This window comes from Oncorhynchus masou, chromosome 26, assembly GCF_036934945.1.
Source record: "Oncorhynchus masou masou isolate Uvic2021 chromosome 26, UVic_Omas_1.1, whole genome shotgun sequence".
Classification (NCBI taxonomy): domain Eukaryota; kingdom Metazoa; phylum Chordata; class Actinopteri; order Salmoniformes; family Salmonidae; genus Oncorhynchus; species Oncorhynchus masou.
The window spans coordinates 25281555-25300423 of NC_088237.1; the positions used below are offsets into that span (position 1 = coordinate 25281555).

An 18869-nucleotide genomic window follows, 5' to 3' on the forward strand; every position below is an offset into this window, starting at 1 on the left:
GAGAGCGAGCGGAGAGAGAGCGAGCGGAGAGAGCGAGCGAGAGAGAGCGAGCGGAGAGAGAGCGAAAGCGGAGAGAGAGCGAGGAGAGAGAGCGGAGAGAGAGCGGCGGAGAGAGAGCGGAGAGAGAGCGGAGAAGAGAGAAAGCGGCGGAGAGAGAGCGGCGGAGAGAGAGCGAGCGGAGAGAGAGAGCGGAGAAGCGAGAGGAGAGAGAGCGGAGGAGAGAGAGCGGAGAGAGAGCGCGGAGAGAGAGCGGAGAGAGAGAGCGGAGAGAGAGCGAGCGGAGAGAGAGCGAGCGGAGAGAGAGCGAGCGGAGAGAGAGAGAGCGGAGAGAGAGAGCGGAGAGAGAGAGCGGAGAGAGAGAGCGGAGAGAGAGAGCGGAGAGAGAGAGCGGAGAGAGAGAGCGGGTACGTACGTGCATCTCATTACTCCCCGTTAACACATTTTATGGGCACGGAGTAAATTCTAATCTTCATTTAGTGAGCAACCCAATCAATTTTCATAAGCAGAGATGCTGTCTGCTGTCCCTGGAACAAGTAAACAACTTCCTAGATGACTTTATTAACACGGAGGGAACTATATTTAGATGGGACTTTATTGCTATAATATGGGGGGTTACGGGGGGGGGGGGGCTGGTATTATGGATATTACTTAATGAGTCATCTATAGATCAGATGACAAGGTTTGTCCTGGGGAGTGGCTTGGGAGAGACTGGAGGGCATTGAGACTGGTGGGTCAAGGTTTGGCAATTATATTATCAAGAAGAATGTTGGCCCAAGAATGTGCGTGAACATTGCACACACACACAGCAGGGGGAAAAACACACAACATATAAGCCTAGTCATATAACAGTAAACACAAACAACTATTCGTCAAAGACCCACATCTCTCTCTCCCACCCACACTCTCACACACATCCATCTTACCCCAGAGATATCAGCCACTCTGTGGATGGGGACCTCCTTCTTGCTATGCAGCCCTTTCCCGTTCTTCATTGCCCTGTGATCAATCAGAGGGAGAGAGTGAGACAGAGCGGCCACCATTACGGTTCATCCCATCATCCAGCGAGTTAAGGAGAAACCATCAGGTCTTTGAGCCGCAGAGGAGAAATGAAGCTGTGGGTAATAAACACTCAGAGAGCCATTCCGGCTCAGAGGGGGGATACAGTTTCCAAGCTCCCCGGCTCCACCATGAGGATCAGCGGCAGAGGGACTTCACGTGTAATCTACACCCTTAAAATGGAAACTGTAATGGTTGGAGGGGACGAGGGAGTGCATTTTCAGTCTGACCCTGACGCTGGTGTGATGACCACCTGTTCAGATTCCTACTGGAAAGGGATTGAGTGCTACAGATGAAGATGACGGAAATTGTGTCAGTCATTGTCATCTGTGGGTCAGTGATGTGTGTTTCACTACTGTGTGTGTGTAAGAGATGAGGGAGAATGAGAAAGGGAAGAGAAGGAGTTTGAGGAGCCCAGAAAGAGACAGAAGGGTAGCATGGGAAAACACTTGCACAAACACCAAGGGTGGGTCGTCCTGTATCTGCTAACCCGGAGATCTTCATCTTTAGTGCTGAATTAAAGCACGTGCACATAATTATATTCACAGAGCACGTGTAAAGAGAGGGCCTGATTCAGTGTGTGTGTGTGAGTGTGTGTGTGTGTGTGCGATAGAGCGACACTCAGAGGACAATACTTTCGTAGAAAATTAGAGCAGCAGGTGTAATCAGTCTAAACGAGAGTTTCTAATGGACAAATTCAGGTAGGTCTTAAACGGAAGCAAACTGAACAAAACAGGTTAAGAAACATTTTGCAACAGAATCGGAGTAATGAATACACCCCAGGCCTTGTAGAGGTGCTGATTTACGACACATGGAAAGATGGCCACCTCTGACCAGTGTTGTTCAATATTTTGCCATGATTTAACACACACGAATTCGTATTGTATCCCGAGGGGGAATACACTTCTGTTGTTGCATGAGCGTGACAGAAAGCATTTTCATTTAAAGGGAGGTTTAGTCAAGCTGGTTAAATCAGTCAGGTTTAGTTTTCAGCAGTAGGAACCATTTTGGGACACTGTGCTTACCGTGCCTCTGCAGCCAGTAGCTCGTCATAGTGGGATGAGCGCTGGTCATCATCCTGTCTGTAGCGGATGACCGTGGCAAAACCTTTACTGACCAACGCCTCGGCTATGTTACTGTGGAGGGAGAGAGAGAAACAGAGAGAGAGTGAGAGAAACAGAGAGAGAGAAACAGAGAGAGAGAGAGAAACAGAGAGAGAGAGAGAGAGAGAAACAGAGAGAGTGTGAGAGAGAGAAACAGAGAGAGTGAGAAACAGAGAGAGTGTGAGAGAGAGAAACAGAGAGAGTGAGAGAGAGAAACAGAGAGAGTGAGAGAGAAACAGAGAGAGTGAGAGAGAAACAGAGAGAGTGAGAGAAACAGAGAGAGTGAGAGAAACAGAGAGAGTGAGAGAAACAGAGAGAGTGAGAGAAACAGAGAGAGTGAGAGAAACAGAGAGAGTGAGAGAAACAGAGAGAGTGAGAGAAACAGAGTGAGTGAGAGAGAGAAACAGAGAGAGTGTGAGAGAGAGAAACAGAGAGAGTGAGAAACAGAGAGAGTGTGAGAGAGAGAAACAGAGTGAGTGAGAGAGAGAAACAGAGAGAGAGTGAGAGAAACAGAGAGAGTGAGAGAAACAGAGAGAGTGAGAGAAACAGAGAGAGTGAGAGAAACAGAGAGAGTGAGAGAAACAGAGTGAGTGAGAGAAACAGAGGTGATTTTAACCCGTGTTTATTTCTCAACACAGTTATTATACAGTAGAAAACTTCAAGGCTGCAACACGGCCCATCAATACACCAAAAAGGGAGTGGGGGCAAGCTCAGAAACACTGGAGAAACACTGGAGAAACACTGGAGAAAACACTGGAGAAACACTGGAGAAACACTGGAGAAACACTGGAGAAACACTGGAGAAACACAAGCTCAGAAACACTGGAGAAAACACTGGAGAAAACACTGGAGAAACACTGGAGAAAACACTGGAGAAACACTGGAGAAAACACTGGAGAAACACTGGAGAAACACTGGAGAAAACACTGGAGAAACACTGGAGAAACACAAGCTCAGAAACACTGGAGAAACACTGGAGAAACACAAGCTCAGAAACACTGGAGAAACACAAGCTCAGAAACACTGGAGAAACACTGGAGAAACACTGGAGAAACACTGGAGAAACACTGGAGAAACACTGGAGAAACACTGGAGAAACACTGGAGAAACACTGGAGAAACACTGGAGAAACACTGGAGAAACACTGGAGAAACACTGGAGAAACACTGGAGAAACACTGGAGAAACACTGGAGAAACACTGGAGAAACACTGGAGAAACACAAGCTCAGAAACACTGGAGAAACACTGGAGAAACACAAGCTCAGAAACACTGGAGAAACACTGGAGAAACACAAGCTCAGAAACACTGGAGAAACACAAGCTCAGAAACACTGGAGAACCACAAGCTCAGAAACACTGGAGAAACACTGGAGAAACACTGGAGAAACACTGGAGAAACACAAGCTCAGAAACACTGGAGAAACACAAGCTCAGAAACACTGGAGAAACACTGGAGAAACACTGGAGAAACACTGGAGAAACACTGGAGAAACACTGGAGAAACACTGGAGAAACACTGGAGAAACACTGGAGAAACACTGGAGAAACACTGGAGAAACACTGGAGAAACACTGGAGAAACACTGGAGAAACACAAGCTCAGAAACACTGAAGAACAACAGAAGAAAGCGTGAAAGACAATGACTGACGAACTAACTGAATAGCAAGTCAAGGTCCCGGCAACATGGCGAGGTGAGGGAGACCTTCGAACCACAGCAACCAGAGGCTGCACTGTTATTTCACAACCACAGAAAGAGGGGGAAGGTGAGAGATTGAAGTAGAAAAATAACAGGTGAGAGTTCGATGGAAGGGCTCTGCAGTTAGCTCAGAGCCCTTAGGCGCCCATGTAACAGCTAAAGTGGATGGGAGTGAGTGCACTCGGTGCAGGCTTGTCTTTCCAAAATGTTTTGTTAGCCTGTCGGCATGCTAAGACCGTGATTGAGTAAGTTTGGTGGCTCCTCGGTGTGGTGAAATCTTTTTATTAGGTTTTCTGTTCAGATTAATTGGAGCGGGAGAGCGAGAGAGCGAGAGAGGCAGGCCAGCCGGCAGAGAGAGTGGCAGGCCAGCCGGCAGAGAGAGAGGCAGGCCAGCCGGCAGAGAGAGAGGCAGGCCAGCCGGCAGAGAGAGAGGCAGGCCAGCCGGCAGAGAGAGGGGCAGGCCAGCCGGCAGAGAGAGCGAGAGAGAGGCAGGCCGGCCAGCCGGCAGAGAGAGAAAGAGAGAGGCAGGCCAGCCGGCAGAGAGAGAGGCAGGCCAGCCGGCAGAGAGAGGGGCAGGCCAGCCGGCAGAGAGAGGGGCAGGCCAGCCGGCAGAGAGAGGGGCAGGCCAGCCGGCAGAGAGAGGGGCAGGCCAGCCGGCAGAGAGAGGGGCAGGCCAGCCGGCAGAGAGAGGGGCAGGCCAGCCGGCAGAGAGAGGCAGGCCAGCCGGCAGAGAGAGAGGCAGGCCAGCCGGCAGAGAGAGAGGCAGGCCGGCCAGCCGGCAGAGAGAGGCCGGCAGAGAGAGAGAAAGAGAGGCAGGCCAGCCGGCAGAGAGAAAGGCAGGCCAGCCGGCAGAGAGAGCGAGAGAGAGGCAGGCCGGCCAGCCGGCAGAGAGAGGCCGGCAGAGAGAGAGAGGCAGGCCAGCCGGCCGGCAGAGAGAGAGAAAGAGAGAGAGAGAGGCAGGCAGAGAGAATAAAAACAGGAGGAGTCTAGTAAACTGCCTTCAATTGAGATGGAGTCAAAAAGAAAAAAGAAAAAACAGATAGTCATTTCCCCCGTCCTCACTTTGTTTCATTTCTCGGTCTTTTATAAATTGAGACAAATTGAGCATCACATCATGACAGTGGCTTTAATGACTTTCACATCTTCTGAATGGAAATGTGGAGGCAGATCAGCTAACACTGCAAAAATGTTGGACTAAGAGTTGCAAATTGCCTTCAAATTAGACACTTTAAAAAAAGTTGGAAAAGCATATTGTTTTAATTTCATAGATCTCACATGACTGGGATGGGTGAAAACAACATGGTGGATCTTTCACTTTGACCCATCCGGGTTGTCAGATTAGTGTTTGTTCCAAAGATTGTATTTATTCTACCTTCATTTATAAAGGCAAGTCAGTTTAAAGAACAAACTCATATTTACTGAATGACCTAGCCTGCCTGACTGTATGCATGTATAAAGTATGAGGAAATGAGGTTGACGTGTCCTTGGGAAATCAGACAACCTTTAATACAACCTTAACCCCTCTCCACCAGTCCCCACTCCAATACTAACAATCTCAATGGTCGTGGTATCTAGGACGTAGGCTGCTAGCCTGCTGGCACTAGCTATCTCCAGCTAGCCCCCTGCTGTGCCTCTCTCCCTCGCCTTGTGCTAAACGGGTAGAGGGGTCTGGCTCACCACGTGGAGAGAAATGTGGTGCGCCATAAGACGAGCACACACACGCACACACACAGCACCTCAGGGCCTGAGGGCGGCCAGGCCACCTGTTACCCACAATGCACCGCAGTGCGTCTGCCTGGTAATTGGGTGACCTACGCTGGCCGGGCGTTGCTGCTAACTAGCGGTGCCGTGTGATAAGGGGGGCCAGCAGATGAAAGGAGAGGGACTCCGTAGCTCCAGAACATGTCTTAACAAGGTCTTTCTTCTTCCATGTGTATGAGTGAAAACAACCTCAGAAGGCGTAGCCGGGCAACAGGTGGACCTGAAGGGGTGTGAATGAACTCTGTGGCTTGCCCACATTTGTTGCTCTTTAATGCAGTAGGCCTGTACTGTGTACATTTAAGCTGTTCTATTGGGCCTTTGTAGAGCTTTTATTTCTCGTTGAACTGTCTTGTCCATTACATCAGTGGCCTACAGACAGATATTCACTTCAACTGATTCTAAGGAATATAGATATATACGGCCTAGATCAGTCCCCTTCAATCATAGCATATTGTGCATGTTTGTTCCAGTCCCATACTAACACCCAATTCAACTTTCCAACGGGTGAAATACAGTAAGTTTGATCCGACTCTGCCGTGTTCCTACTGGACTAGAACAAAGCTCTGCACTTACTATAGAGGTTTCCGGATGCTCGTCTGGACTACTCATCCTGTCTACAAGCAAGGTGACAGACATGTTAGGGGTCAGCAGAGGTCGACGGTGCAGGGGGACAAGTTGGTGTCCAGATAGGTGTACTCACATGCCGCCGATGGTGACCGTGGCACAGGTGCGTTCTGCAAAGGCGGGGATGGTGCTGGTCTCTGAGGAGCTGGTGGCAGCTCTGATGTAGTCCACCATGACATTCACCTGAAACGCCATGTCACAGGAAATTACGTCAATGCCATGTCACAGGAAATTATGTCAGACAACTCTCCCGGTGAAGGACGTCAAACAACTGAAGGCTGATTTAGAAGAGCCACCGTGTCTTTAGTGGACGAGACCTCAGGTCCTCACTGTCACCGTCATGTAATACAGGGTTGAACACAACGTATGACTGCACACGTGGGGAGATTGAGTCAATTTGTGTCAACGTAATTTATTTAGTCGTTATGTCGGCCTATCATTCATGACTAACATTAGTGATGGGGGGGAATCGATAAAGTTACAAAACGCCAGTATTTTCCTTCATAGCTTGTTCTCCATCTTTTTAAATAGGAAGCCAATTTGTTTTCAGTACTTATTTACATGACTGATCAAAACTCGTTTTTCTCATGACTCTCTTGTCCCTCTGAAGCAGACAGATGGTGAGCAATATGTTGGGAACATCAAGTCGTAATAAAATCAAGGCATCGACTAGTCAACGTTTTTCAAATAATTAGAAATACTGGTCATGAAAATGCAATAGACAGACACGTATGTGTGTGTGTGTGTGTACGGGCTAGTTTACAAGGTCACCCCCAGTCAGTGTGAATCATGTCAGGCTGGACTGTAGATCTCCCCAGAGGAGCACTGGGGCTGTTTATAACTCCACACTCACACGCACGCGCCCACACAACCAAGAGGTGGCAGATTGCTACCAAACACGGACAGGCCCAGCAGCACACAGCGGGTGGAGGAAAAACAGTGTTTAGATGGGGAACAACCATTTCCCCCATTCCTCCCTTCCTGGCCGATAGAGCAAACAGAAGCAGGGAAGCAGGGATGAATAGGATAGGTGGGGTCAGGCAATGACATTCCCTAAGCCCAGGATGGGAGCAACAGGGAATCTACAATCTGGGAATCTCCAGGCCTGCATTTTTCCTCCATCATACAGTTGAGCAAACAAAGAGCTATTCCGTCAGAGAGAGGTGCGAGGGTCCCAACCGTCCCAGATGGTGGGGTCACAAAGAGGTGGGAGAGGAGACGAGGGGGGCGTTGTCATTCATCTGAGGGCCTTACTGGACAATGACACAGTGATGGAGTGTAGACAGGATTATAGGAAATGATGTCCCAGCATGCTCTCTGCTAAGTTGGCGTCTGGCAAGGGTGGGTGGTAAGATGGGGATGTGAGAGCGTGGTCGAGGAAGAAGCTAGAACGGCCTCGCGACGAGAGGGTTTGGGGCTACAGTGTAACCGTAAAAGGGGACGAAAAGGCCTCGTACTACATTTGAGGACTATGTGGAGCGATGTAGCGGTTTATACAACAATAGGGCACAATCGTAGGGTTTATCATTGGTAGCCTAGCGGTTTATACAACAATAGGGCTCAATCGTAGGGTTTATCATTGGTAGCCTAGCGGTTTATACAACAATAGGGCACAATCGTAGGGTTTATCATTGGTAGCCTAGCGGTTTATGCAACAATAGGGCACACAATCATTGGTAGCCTAGCGGTTTATACAACAATAGGGCACAATCGTAGGGTTTATCATTGGTAGCCTAGCGGTTTATACAACAATAGGGCACAATCGTAGGGTTTATCATTGGTAGCCTAGCGGTTTATACAACAATAGGGCACAAATCGTAGGGTTTATCATTGGTAGCCTAGCGGTTTATACAACAATAGGGCACAATCGTAGGGTTTATCATTGGTAGCCTAGCGGTTTATGCAACAATAGGGCACAATCGTAGGGTTTATCATTGGTAGCCTAGCGGTTTATACAACAATAGGGCACAATCGTAGGGTTTATCATTGGTAGCCTTTTATACAACAATAGGGCACAATCGTAGGGTTTATCATTGGTAGCCTAGCGGTTTATGCAACAATAGGGCACAATCGTAGGGTTTATCATTGGTAGCCTAGCGGTTTATACAACAATAGGGCACAATCGTAGGGTTTATCATTGGTAGCCTAGCGGTTTATACAACAATAGGGCACAAATCGTAGGGTTTATCATTGGTAGCCTAGCGGTTTATACAACAATAGGGCACAATCGTAGGGTTTATCATTGGTAGCCTAGCGGTTTATGCAACAATAGGGCACAATCGTAGGGTTTATCATTGGTAGCCTAGTGGTTTATACAACAATAGGGCACAATCGTAGGGTTTATCATTGGTAGCCTAGCGGTTTATGCAACAACAGGGCACAATCGTAGGGTTTATCATTGGTAGCCTAGCGGTTTATACAACAATAGGGCACAATCGTAGGGTTTATCATTGGTAGCCTAGCGGTTTATACAACAATAGGGCACAATCGTAGGGTTTATCATTGGTAGCCTAGCGGTTTATACAACAACAGGGCACAATCGTAGGGTTTATCAATGGTAGCCTAGCGGTTTATACAACAATAGGGCACAATCGTAGGGTTTATCATTGGTAGCCTAGCGGTTTATGCAACAATAGGGCTCAATCGTAAGGTTTATCATTGGTAGCCTAGCGGTTTATAAAACAATAGGGCACAATCGTAGGGTTTATCATTGGTAGCCTAGCGGTTTATGCAACAATAGGGCACAATCGTAGGGTTTATCAATGGTAGCCTAGCGGTTTGAGAGTTTGGCCAGTAACCAAAAGGTTGCTGGTTCGAATACTTGAGCTGACAAGGTGAAAAATCTGTCGATGTGGCACTTGAACCTAATTTGCTCCGGGGCACCGTACTACTACGGCTGACCCTGAAATACAACACATTTCACTGCATCTATCCAGTGTATGTGACAATATATATTTAATTCTACAAAATGTCTGAAGCATTTATCAACTACCCTAAATGTTATTGTGTGTGACTGTTACTAGAAGTCTTCAGAGGCCATTGCATCTATTTTCATGTTGAAGTAGACCTAACAGAATGAGTGGAAAGTTCCCCTATAACAAAAACACAAGGAAAGGCTCAACTTCCACTTAATATAGAAAACTGCCTGGACTACCCAACATATTACTGTCAATAACATTGGTATAAGATGCTCTTAGTAAAATTCCCGCTAAACACACACACACTCTGACAGAAAATAAGCATAACAACCCAATCTGATCGGCATAATGGAAATTTAATTTAGCGCAGACTTCCTGCCGAGGCTCCTCATTTTCCCACAGCGGAACACGGCTGTAAGCTTTTTTGTGCCTCAACAAATAAGGCATTTATTCCCCCCATAAAAGATGGTTTTGGTTCATTTGTGCTTTGTGTCGCGTCTCCTCCCGAATCTACACATCTTCTGTAATGGCTCTGCATCGTTGGGCAGGGATAATGACTTCAGATGAGGGAAGGAGGAAGAGTGTGAGAGAGGAGAGGAGCAGAGATGGAGAGAAAGAGAGGAGAGGAGCCGAGATGGAGAGAAAGAGAGGAGAGGAGCCGAGATGGAGAGAAAGAGAGGAGAGGAGCCGAGATGGAGAGAAAGAGAGGAGAGGAGCAGAGATGGAGAGAAAGAAGAGGAGCAGAGATGAGAGCAAGATGGAGAGAGATGGAGAGAAAGAAGAGAGGAGCAGAGATGGAGAGAAAGAAGAGAGGAGCAGAGATGGAGAGAAAGAAGAGAGGAGCAGAGATGGAGAGAAAGAAGAGAGGAGCAGAGATGGAGAGAAAGAAGAGAGGAGCAGAGATGGAGAGAAAGAAGAGAGGAGCAGAGATGGAGAGAAAGAAGAGAGGAGCAGAGATGAGAGAAAGAAAGATTAGAGGAAAAAATGAGGACAAAAGCAGGAGGAGGAAGGAGACGGAAAAGGGAATAGAGCAGATTCTCAGCAGAGCACGACAGAGAGGGAGAGAGTCTGACCCCATTAAGTAAAGTGATGATAGATTAAAAGGTTTGACAAAGCGATGGTAGATTAGAGGATCCAGCAGATTCTCCACAGACCAGTGTGCAGATCTCGAGATAGAGAAGTCATTTAGAAGAGACCCCTAGAGAGGACTGGAGGGGGATATCTGGGGAGGAGGATGGGGAAGAAATGTGTTTGTTCCAACTGGGATCAGGGGCTTGGAGATTCGCTTAACTGTTTTTTATTTATTCGTTATTTTACCAGGTAAATTGACTGAGAAACACGTTCTCATTTACAGCAAGGTCCTGGGGAATAGTTACAGGGGAGAGGAGGGGGATGAATGAGCCAATTGTAAACTGTGCGTGTGGGCGTCTGCGTAGATAAGAGTAGGTAGATAGAGTGTAGGTATACAATAAGTAAAAAGCATGCTTGGTCTGACACAGGGCTGTATTGCTGCAGAGCTCCCCACACCAACCAGTGTGAGTGGTTGAGTTTAATAGTATGGCGCTAGAAGCAGCGGGGAAAGTCTAATACATATTTTATGGATTAAAAACTGAGCCTCGGCTCTGCTCAAACACACAGCTGTAATTCCAGCGTCTTACAGCCCCGGGTGGAGAGAGACATGACTTCATAGCAGTGTTGATGTGCTCAGATGCCCTGGTGTTGTTAACACAGTAAAAGCAGCTGGCTATCATTTAGGGAAGTGGGGTGAACCGCAAACTGCACACAAAGTCCCATCTGGGATCTGGACCTGGGGATCTAGTGACTCCTGTGAACTGAGCAGGCATGTATAAAGAGAAACACACGCAAACACATGTGCATACCGCTACACACACTACACACACCTACTGCTCCCACTATAGTCAAACTGGCAACACAAACGCCACGGTGTCTTCCTTTACATTCCCACACGTTATAAAAAACATTTTTTAAACTGCCATTCACTGTACTACACTCGCGCAGCAGAACAGGAGCCACTTTGAGCGGCTGGGATTATCCGAATGTGCTCTCCTCTGATAAGTGGATTAATGCAACGTTTTCATTGGACTTTTTCTGCTGAGGCTGAGACCCGGCGCATAGAAAAGAGGAACAGCACTACTTATAAAGTTAGCCAAATCTAGCTTTGGATTATGTCACCGAGCGAAACAGCTATTTCAATACGGCGAGAGGAGAGAGAGAGAGAGAGAGAGAGGGAGAGATGGAGAGAAAGAGACGGAAATAGAGAGAGCAGAAAGCACTTCGCTGCAGATTTACCTTCATTACCCGACACGAATAAACTTCTCAGGCTTTCTGGCGTCTCTGTCAGTGTGTTGTGGGATAGAAGGAAGAGAAGCGACCTGACATGGACTCCGGTCCAGTCTAACCATCTGAGGCTTGTGTACAGCACTTCAGGGCCCATATTCACAGCGGCTGATAGCAGGAGCGCTGATAGAGGATAAGTCTTAAAACTCAGAACCAATCAAATGATATGGATTATATATATATGATATGGAGCTGATCCTATATCAGCACTTATCTTGTGATTAGCAACCTGAAGTCTATGGCCTGAGATTGTACACTGACGGACTGTATCCATCCACTCTCTTTCCTTTCAGAGCCGTGTGTGTGGGTGTTGAGGTCAAATAACACTTGGACACATTTGAATAAAAAAAACACGATAACTGGGATTCAAAACAAATGTTCTCCTCACACATCAAGAGAACGTTGGAATTGAGATGTAGTCTGGTTAAATTCTCTGCTGAACTTTATATTCTTAAATGTAGAAAAACAATGTTGTTTATATATGACTAATCCCTGAAACTTGTTTAAAATGTATTGAAAGAGGTTTTATTGTAGCCCAGAATTAAGAGGGTAGTTTGGTATTTTCCTCCACTTGTGCAAGTCAAAAAATAACCAACTACCTCAGTCACACATTAACAGCTCTTAACTGATGCTCTGACATCCATTTGATATGGACCCAACCTCTGATAACAGAAACCCTTTGAATATTGGACACGCTTCATAACAGATGAAAAGTATCTCAGCCATCTTGATGAAGACAAAGAGACATCATTATTTTATGCATCTCTTAAAGTGGAGCACTTTGAGGCTTCCTCTGGCTGTCTGCCAACTTACTAAACAGACACTTCGAATGATTGATTGATTGAGCTTATTGTATTTCAGCGTTGTACGCCTTTTATGATTAAGTTGATGACAATAGTGTTCTGTGGGGAAAAGTTGGTTCAATTCCCAACAACCACCATTGGTGGACTGTATGATACAACCTTTGACCTGTCATGTAAAACCCTCTTTAGGACCACTCAGGACTGAAGAGGGGCACATTCTGATGAGGGATACCCAGCAGGTGAACCCAATTTGGGGATGGCAGCACTCGCCGTTCCACCAGATTTCGAGGGAGCGAAAATAACTGGTTAAACTAATGTAGTCTGCTGTGCTGTGTGAGGCGAGGGCAGAGCGCGGGCGGCTCCGAGCTGGGGCTTTCGGGCGTACCGTGCCCTCCCGAGCACCAGACGTGTCTGAAAATACCGCAGAGTACCACCGTGTCAAGTCCCAATTACCCCGCTGATGAAGCAAAGCGATGGTGCCGGTCGTGCCGAGCAGAGCTAAGAGCGCTAAAAGAACCCAGTGCGGGTTCTCAAATTAAACCAGGCTCAAAGGCTTTAGTACTACATTTAAACGTTAGTCATTTAGAAGACCATTATCCAGAGCCACCTCCAGTAGCAATTGGGGTTACGTGCCTTGATCAAGGGCACCTAGTCAGCTCTGGGATTCGAATCAGCAATCTTTGGGTTATTGGCCCTAACGCTCTTAACCGCTAGGCTACCTGCCACCTACGGTACTGTCGAATCACTTCTGTCCTCCTGTGTGTTTGCTGAGGTAAAATTATGGTGTATGTGGTGGCCAGCGAAGCAGGAGAGATAAAAACAGCAACTGGACATGATCAGAGAATTCCCTCTCTAATTGTTGCTGTAGTCAAAACACTGGTCCTTCTGCATAGCAGGACACAAAAGCATTGGTCGGACTGTCAAATCTGCTCGTTGGATTGTTTAACTTCCACACTTACTTAGTGAACTGGGTTCCCTGACATTTCCCTTTTCTGCAGTCAAAATGGGTTCCAAACAGAAGCACATTAGGCCTTAATGCAGTCAAAGATCAGCATTACAGCCCTTTTCCTTCCATGTACTTATTGGTACATTCACCCTCGTCTCACACCACTGTACCCTTACAACACTTGATGCGGCTAATCATCGCAGATTCTTCCTTGTCGTGCTTTCTAACTCTGGTTGCCATGGCGGCCGAGGGCAGTGAACCTACCTTCAAGGTAAAAATTGTTTGGGTATCAACATATCTAGGAATCGCTCTAAAAAACATGTCCATTCTCAGCCGAGCCGTGTCTTAGCAAAAACACAGGATATTAAAGAACGGGAGGAAACTAGTGATCAGCCAGGGTTTCAAATACTTAATAATTGTTGCCCGTTTGAGTTGGGGAGCCTCAATATACATTGGGGAGAACAAGTATTTGATACACTGTCGATTTTGCAGGTTTTCCTACTTACAAAGCATGTATAAATATATAAATATAAAATATAAATAAAAAATGTAGAGGTCTGTCATTTTTATCATAGGTACACATCAACTGTGAGAGACAGAATCTAAAACCAAAATCCAGAAAATCACATTGTATGATTTTTAAGTAATTTATTTGCATTTTATTGCATGACATAAGTATTTGATACATCAGAAAAGCAAAACTTAATATTTAGGACAGAAACCTTTGTTTGCAATTACAGAGAGCATACGTTTCCTGTAGTTCTTGACCAGGTTTGCACACACTGCAGCAGGGATTTTGGCCCACTCCTCCATACAGACCTCCAGATCCTTCAGGTTTCGGGGCTGTCGCTGGGCAATACGGACTTTCAGCTCCCTCCAAAGATTTTCTATTGGGTTCAGGTCTGGAGACTGGCTAGGCCACTCCAGGACCTTGAGATGCTTCTTACGGAGCCACTCCTTAGTTGCCCTGGATGAGTGTTTCGGGTCATTGTCATGCTGGAAGACCCAGCCACGACCCATCTTCAATGCTCTTACTGAGGGAAGGAGGTTGGTGGCCAAGATCTCGCGATACATGGCCCCATCCATCCTCCCCTCAATACGGTGCAGTCGTCCTGTCCCCTTTGCAGAAAAGCATCCCCAAAGATTGATGTTTCCACCTCCATGCTTCACGGTTGGGATGGTGTTCTTGGGGTTGTGCTCATCCGTATTCTTCCTCCAAACATGGCGAGTGGAGTTTAGACCAAAAAGCTCTTATTTTTGTCTCATCAGACCACATGACCTTCTCCCATTCCTCCTCTGGATCATCCAGATGGTCATTGGCAAACTTCAGACGGGCCAGGACATGCGCTGGTTTGAGCAGGGGGACCTTGTGTGCGCTGCAGGATTTTAATCCATGACGGCATAGTGTGTTACTAATGGTTCTTTAAGACTGTGGTCCCAGCTCTCTTCAGGTCATTGACCAGGTCCTGCCGTGTAGTTCTGGGCTGATCCCTCACCTTCCTCATGATCATTGATGCCCCACGAGGTGAGATCTTGCATGAAGCCCCAGACCGAGGGTGATTGACCTTCATCTTGAACTTCTTCCATTTTCTAATAATTGCGCCAACAGTTGTTGCCTTCTCACCAAGCTGCTTGCCTATTGTCCTGTAGCCCATCCCAGCCTTTTGCAGGTCTACAATTTAACCCTGATGTTCTTACACAGCTCTCTTGTCTTGGCCATTGTGGAGAGGTTGGAGTATGTTTGATTGAGTGTGTGGACAGGTGTCTTTTATACAGGTAACAAGTTCAAACAGGTGCAGTTAATACAGGTAATGAGTGGAGCACAGGAGGGCGTCTTAAAGAAAAACTAACAGGTCTGTGAGAGCCGGAATTCTTACTGGTTGGTAGGTGATCAAATACTTATGTCATGCAATTAAATGCAAATTAATTACTTAAAAATCATACAATGTGATTTTCTGGATTTTGGTTTTAGATTATGTCTCTCATAGTTGGCACTCTGGTACCTCTTGCCGTGTGGTAGCAGAGAGAACTTGGGTGACCGGAGTCTTTGACAATTTTTTGAGCCTTCCTCTGACACTCAAAAAATTGTCAAAGACTCCGGTCACCCAAGTTCTCTCTGCTACCACACGACAAGAGGTACCAGAGTGCCAAGTCTATGACAAAACAGCTCCTCAACAGATTCTACCCCCAAGCAACCCGGACTATTTACATTGACTGAACCCCCCCCTTTGTTTTTACACTGCTGCTACTGGTTGTTTATTATCTATGCAAAGTCACTATACAAATTACCTTGACAAACCTGTACCCCTGCATATTGACTTGATACCGGTTCCCCCTGTATATAGTCTCGTTATGTCATTTTCTTGTGTTAGTTTTAGATTATTCTTTTTATTTTATTTTCACTTGAGTTAATTAACTATATTTCCTGAACTGCATCGTTGGTTAACTTCTTGGTGACAGGGGGGGCAGTATTGAGTAGCTTGGATGAATAAGGTTCTCAGAGTAAACTGCCTGCTACCCTGTCCCAGATGCTAATATATGCATATTATTAGTCGTACTGGATAGAAAACACTGAAGTTTCTAAAATTGTTTGAATGATGTCTGTGAGTAGTTTAACTCAACCAATATTTTGTAGTTTAACTCAACCAATATCCCACTATCTCCAATAGGGGCTATATTGCACTTCCTAAGGCTTCCACTAGATGTCAACAGTCTGTAGAACGTTGTTTCAGGCTTCTGTTTTGAAGTGGGACCGAATGAGAGAGGAATGAGTCAGGTATCTGGCAGAGTGCCACAGGTTCTGAGGTGCGGTCACGGGAGACTTAGCTCTCGTTCCAATGCTTTTCAACAGACATGGGAATTCTCCGGTTGGAACATTATTGAAGATTTATGATAAAAACATCCTAAAGATAGAAACTTGTCAAACTAAGTATGGAATCTACGGGCTGTACCGAACTTTTTCTATTTTTCGTCTAATGTTCGGCTGGACCTGAACGCACTTTTGGATTTGGTTACCAAAAGCACTAACAAAAGAAGCTATTTGGACATAAATGGACAAAACAAACATTTATTGTGGAACTGCGATTCCTGGGAGTGCATTCTGATGAAGATCAAAAGTAAGTGAATATTTATAATGCTATTTATGACTAATGTTGACTACCCAATATGGCGGATATCTTTTTGGCTGCTTTGTTGTCTGAATGCTGTACTCCGAACACGCATGGTTTCCTTTTTCTGTAACGTTTTTTAACAATCTGTCACAGCGGTTGCATTAAGGAGAAGTATCTCTCTAATTCCATGTATAACACTTGTATTTTCATCATCATTTATACTGAGTATATCTGTAAATAGATGCAGCTTTCTGCACAATCACCACATGTTTTAGGACTACTGAACTTAACGCGCCAATGTAAAATGAGATTTGATAGAAATATGTACTTTATCGAACAAAACATACATATATTGTGTAACATGAAGTCCTATGAGTGTCATCTGATGAAGATCAAAGGTTCGTGATTAATTTTATCTCTATTTGTGCTTTTTGTGACTCCTCTCTTTGGCTGGAAAAATGGCTGTGTTTTTCTGTGAGTTGGTCGTGACCTAACATATTCGTGTGGTGCTTTCGCTGTAAAGCATTTTTTTAATCAGACACTGTGGCTGGATTAACAAGAAATGTCTCTTTAAAATGGTGTAAAATACTTGTATGCTTGAGGAATTTTAATTATGAGATTTGTTGTTTTGAATTTGGTGCCCTGCACTTACACTGGCTGTTGGCGAGGTGGGACGCTACCGTCCCACATATCCCAGAGAGGTTAACTTCTTGATGCACCCATCCCGTTAGCGGGATCATATTCGTCAACATCCGCTGAATTGTAGAGCACTAAATTCAAATTAAATTACTAAAAATACTTAATTTTCATGAAATCACAAGTGCAATATAGCAAAACACAGCTTCGCTTGTTGTTAATCCACCTGGTGTGTCAGATTTCAAAAAAGCTTTTTGGCGAAAGGATACCAAACGTTTATATAAGGACCTCTCTCTCAGAAGACAAAACATTAAACAGCTAGCAGCCAAGTAGATTGGTCACAAAAGTCAGAAAAGCAATAAAAAATAAAATTAAAATAAATAATAATATTAAAATAAAAATTATCTTCGGATGTTTGCACTCACGAGACTCCCAGTTACACAATAAATGTTCCTTTTGTTCAATAAAGATTATTTTTATATCCAAAATACCTCCATTTGGTTGGCGCGTTATATTCTGAAATCCACAGCCTCGAGCGGTCACGACTGGGCAGACAAATTCCAAATAGTATACGTAAATTCCGTAGAAACGTCAAACGTTTTTTATATTCAATCCTCAGGATGTTTTTACAATATATAATCGATAATATTTCAACCGGACGATAGCTTCTTCAATAGGAGAGAGAGAAAAAACGTCTGCTCCGTCTGCGTCTTTTCCTCAGGTTTTCGCCTGCAATATCAGTTCTATTATACTCAGACAATATTTTGACAGTTTAGGAAACTTCAGAGTGTTTTCTTTCCTTATCTGACAATTATATGCATATTCATGATTCTGGGCCTGAGAAATAGGCAGTTTCATTTGGGTACGTTTTTCATCCAAACATCAAAATACTGCCCCCTACACTCAACAGGTTAAAGCCTTGTAAGTAAGAGTTTCACGGTAAGGTATACACCGGTTGTATTCGGCGCATGTGACAAATAAAATGTTATTTGATCTATTGTCCTTGTAATTTATTTTGCCTGGTCAGAATCAGTTGTGAAGGGCTGCTTCAATTCAGAGGAGAGACGAAGTTGTTGGGTTTTTTGTCTCCAGTGGTAGGAATGCTGAGGTAATTTTGGCGTAAATGTGTCAACATTTTTCATGTTTGAGGTGTTTGCAGCTGCATAGGCTATTCTCGTTGAGCAGTGGAGACAATCTCTGTCCATCGCCGTTGTACTCTTGTGGGAAGCCAAAACAGCCCCAAAACATCACTACTCTAGAGGAGATCTGCGAGGAAGAATGGCCCAAAATACTAGCAACATTGTGTGAGAACCTTGTGGAGACTTACAGAAAACGTTTGACCTCTGTCATTGCCAACAAAGGGTATATAACAAAGTGTTGAGATGAACTTTTGTTATTGACCAAATACTTATTTTCCACCATAATTTGCAAAAAAATTCATTAAAAATCCTACAATGTAATTTTCTGGATTTTTTTTTTTCATTTTGTCTGTCATAGTTGAAGTGTACCTATGATGAAAATTACAGGCCTCTCGTCTTTTTAAGTGGGAGAACTTGCACAATTGGTGGCTGACTAAATACTTTTTTGCCCCACTGTATGTGTGTTTTTCAAGACAACCGTGCAAGAAAGAAAACTGATGATCTAGACCAGTGGTTCCCAATGGGGGTACTTGGCCTATTTTATCTTACTTTATTTAACTAGTTAAATAAAGTTAAGAACAAATTCTTATTTTCAATGACGGCCTAGGAACAGTGGGTTAACTGCCTGTTCAGGGGCGACAGATACCTTGTCAGCTCGGGGCTTTGAACTTGCAACCTTCCGGTTACTAGACCAACGCTCTAACCACTAGGCTACCCT

General features: G+C 45.2%; 1 protein-coding gene across 1 annotated transcript in view; it reads right to left on the bottom strand.

The window, feature by feature from the left end:
- The window catches only part of LOC135515092 (staphylococcal nuclease domain-containing protein 1-like), a 335980-nt gene that overhangs the window by 292575 nt on the left and 24536 nt on the right, over positions 1-18869 (bottom strand). Inside the window, exons 3-5 of the mRNA XM_064938925.1 lie at positions 6318-6424; positions 2082-2192; positions 924-996 (exon numbers count right to left, since the gene is read on the bottom strand). Of these exons, the coding sequence (XP_064794997.1) occupies positions 924-996; positions 2082-2192; positions 6318-6424 (291 nt within the window). The remainder of the gene's footprint in view (positions 1-923; positions 997-2081; positions 2193-6317; positions 6425-18869) is intronic.